The sequence below is a fragment of the Trematomus bernacchii genome, unplaced genomic scaffold (assembly GCF_902827165.1).
Source record: "Trematomus bernacchii unplaced genomic scaffold, fTreBer1.1, whole genome shotgun sequence".
In the NCBI taxonomy this organism is placed as follows: Eukaryota; Metazoa; Chordata; class Actinopteri; order Perciformes; family Nototheniidae; genus Trematomus; species Trematomus bernacchii.
Window position 1 is genome coordinate 10,446,866 of NW_022987477.1, and position 3,630 is coordinate 10,450,495.

A 3,630-nucleotide genomic window follows, 5' to 3' on the forward strand; every position below is an offset into this window, starting at 1 on the left:
TGGGGATGTCATATTGTAATGCACCTTAATACATAAGTAAAGGGCACCATCACAAAGCAATTCTTAACAACAACAACAACCACCATAATGCTTTAGCATTAAAACACCATAGACTGTAAATATAAGGAAAACACAGACACTCATCACCGAGGTCACAATATCAATCGATCCAGCAGAGGCCAAAACACAGAAGATCAACAAAATATATGACATAAATGAACTTACCAAAGCTGAAGGCTCACTTGAAAGAAAAGCGGCACGGCGGGTCCTTCCTCTGACAGAATGTTTCTATCACTTTGGGGATGAAGTCCTGTAGTTGCTGGATCAACTGGCTTTCAATTGAAAGCATGGCCAATGCGTTAAGTCGCAGCTGTCCCATGGTGTTGCGAGTGAAAGTCTTTATCCTTTTGAGGGTGGAAAAGTTCCTCTCTGACTCGGATGTCGTCATCGGAGTTGTTACTATTATTTTGACCAAAATAACAGTCTCAGCAAACGTATCCTCCAAGTTGTTCTCGTGAATGGATTTCAACAGAGACAGGGCAGTGTTTCCAGTGTGAAGTTCACTGTGGCAGTAGAGCGTGGTCAGCTCAGACTTCAACTTCTCCTTGTTTCCCAAAGCAGGCCACAATTTCACTGCGCAGTCAAGCTCAGGTGTAGGAAATGACAGGACATGCTGTGGGAAGAATGAGCTGTCAACGAGCTTTGCAGCGATCAAATGGTCACTCTCAGTGGCGGCTGGTGGAAAATATTTTAGGTGGGGCTGTGGAAATGGTGATCAAACAATACTAGAGGGGTCCGGGGGGATGCTCCCCCGGTAATTTTTTTGGAGAAAAGACCCCTTAAATCATGACTTCTGGTGATGTTAGAGGGGGGGAGAAGGACAATTTGAGGCTTAAAAATATGAGAAGACTGATCAATACCTCCATAACTTCAGTGTGGTTAGCTATGAATCTTCCAAAACTTCCAAACACCTTGTCCTGGACATAGTTTCTACAGCATAAACTGTGCAACAGTACAGTAGGCCCACACAAACTGCAGAACACCGGGGCTTTGGGAACACTGATTTAATTCCCATTTAATCTGTTAAGGGGCTTTTTTCCCCCGTTTTTTTTCTCACGAAACTGTGTCTCAGGGCTTCTTAAAATGTAATAAACTATTCATGTGTCCTACTCAGAGGAAACGCATCTAACTGATGATATGAACCATGTTTACCGAAACAAAACACAAGTCTCACAAGAAGCGTCTAAATGAGCCCTGAGCGGAAAAATGCTAACGCACTCTAGGTATAAATCAATCGATATACTTATCGGATATGCACAAACAAGCTTACAAGCTGAGATTCCACATATTTTAGAAATATAAGTATCATCACTGAGCGATCAGAACTCGCGACAGGGGAAGCAAATACAGACATCACACGACGTAGCTTTAGGTAGCAAAACATGGAGATATGCTCACCTTTTGCAGAATAACAATTCTGATCAAAAACGAGAAAAACGCAGCTGAAGGTGAATCCATAGGTTAATCCAATGTGTCTGTCACTTTGAAAAATGATTGATGATCCATAATTCCATTTTTATGTCAAAAACGGAGTTTTCATTAGCTGCTAATGATAGCTTCCAGAGTGTATGACAGCTTCCTGTTTTGTCTCCTTGGATACGAGTCCAAACAACTCACAGACTGCACCGGGCACTCACGTAGGAGCCCTGTGACCATCAGATTTGACGACGCTGATTGGCTGAAATTATGTTTCGGCGGCATAGTTTTAAATATAGCAACAGTTGGCTTCTGCTGCACTTGCTGGCTGCACTCTCGTCTGGGCGCTGTGCATAGCGCCCAGACGAGAGTGAGTAATGATACACGGGCAAGGCCAGGCAGGAAACATGTGACTTATCAGTAACTTTAGACATCGTAACACAATTTTAAACGAGATTTTATTGTAGATTATACATTTTACTGATACCAATTATATAATATTTACCTTGTTTATTAAAAATAAAAATAAAAATAAAAAAATATATTTTTTAAATATATATATTTTTATTTTTTTTATTTTTTTTTATTTTTAATGTGGGAAGAGGGGGGGCGGCGCCCCTAGCGCCCCTATGGGCCGGCCGCCACTGGTCACTCTGTGAGAACCTCTGTTCCACCTGTGAGATGACTGTGTCACATGCCTCCTTCATTACCGGCGCTGTGCTGCTGACTCGTCGGCCTGGCTCGTCTGTTCCATCATGAGTGGTGGCGGCCAATGCATCAGTTTGCTGCCTCATTTTCTGGACATTTTCCTTGAAGCGGCAGAGCGCGCTGTTGATCCCAGGTGCATCGATGGTTCGTTTTTGCAGAGTGTTGTATAAAACATCCACTTCTGGCATAAGCAACGAAAAAAACTCCAGGAGCTGCATAAATGCTCGGTCCCGCAGTTTCTTTGACAGGCCGTATGCCTCACTTATGGTGACCGCATCCCATCCTGGTTGTGTGCGTATATGGTCCATACACTGAAGAAGTGCTTCTCGGGTCTCCCAAACCGCGTTCACAGTTCTGCTTTTAAAGTTCCATCTCACAGCCGGTGGCCGTGGTATGCGTCTCTGTGTTGCCTCTGCAAGAGCTGCAACACGTTTTGGAGCACCGGAGAAAAAAGTGGAAAAAGCAGTTAGATCTGCAAAAAACACCTTCAGGATGCTCATCCTTGCTGAACACAGTTGCTGCAGGGTCAGGTTCAGTTGGTGGGCGTAGCAGTGAACAAACTGAGCGTTTGGGTACGTCTCCTTCATGACCGTCTGTACCCCGCGCACATTACCGCTCATGACGGCCGCCCCGTCATAGGTCTGAGCGATTAGCTTTTCTTTCAGCTTCAGGGGTTCAAGAACAGCCTTGATGCTGTTAGAGAGACCTACACCAGTTTTGTCCTTTACTTCCACAAACTCCAAAAAAACGCTCTGTAACTGTGAGGTCAGGCATAATGTATCGCAGCACAATCACCATTTGCGATTTACATGAGACATCGGTTGTCTCGTCGGCCTGAACGGCAACAAATGATGTGTTGTCCACTTGCTTGGATATTTCCTCCCTGTACACATCATACATGCAGTCCAAGAGTTCATTCTGTATGGTGCTTGATGTCCCTTTGAAAACGGGCTGAGCTTCGTAGTGCCGTCGAAGCCTGGAATCGCCCTCACACATTGTCTCGAAAATTGACCTGAATATCCCTGGATTCAGAGAGTCCGCCGACTCGTCGTGGCCCCGCAGTGCTGTCTCACATTTCCCACACAGTTTAATACAGGTGATGATCCGACCCAACACGTACCTGTTTTCTTCCACCTTTCTATTATGATCATCAATGCCGTGTCTGTAGGCGCTGTCAATCTGAGCTGCAACATTCACCCTTCCCAGTAATCCCAATTTTACGGCATTTTCCAAGTGACTGTTGCTGCTCTCATGCTTCATTGTCCTCTCCGAAAGATGCTTTAAGTCCTTGTAACCTGTCCTCGACCAAGTACCTTGATCTTCACCAAAAAGCAGGCAAGGAAAGCAAAAGAGGGAATTCTTCTGGATGCTCGCCGTTAGCCATTTCTTTTTAGCAAACCACTCAGCATTAAACCCGCGGTTCACTTTGCCCGCAGTCTGGACCAT

At 44.8% G+C, this 3,630-nt stretch overlaps 1 protein-coding gene across 1 annotated transcript; it reads right to left on the reverse strand.

The window, feature by feature from the left end:
- Window positions 1-238: 238 nt before the first annotated feature.
- Window positions 239-3,180, reverse strand: LOC117498039 (zinc finger MYM-type protein 1-like). The gene is made up of 3 exons (XM_034150087.1): window positions 3,049-3,180; window positions 2,124-2,942; window positions 239-718 (listed from the first exon to the last, which is right to left on the reverse strand). The coding sequence occupies exons 1-3, from the start codon at window positions 3,178-3,180 to the stop codon at window positions 239-241; spliced, it is 1,431 nt and encodes a 476-aa protein (XP_034005978.1).
- Between the last annotated feature and the right edge of the window lie 450 nt (window positions 3,181-3,630).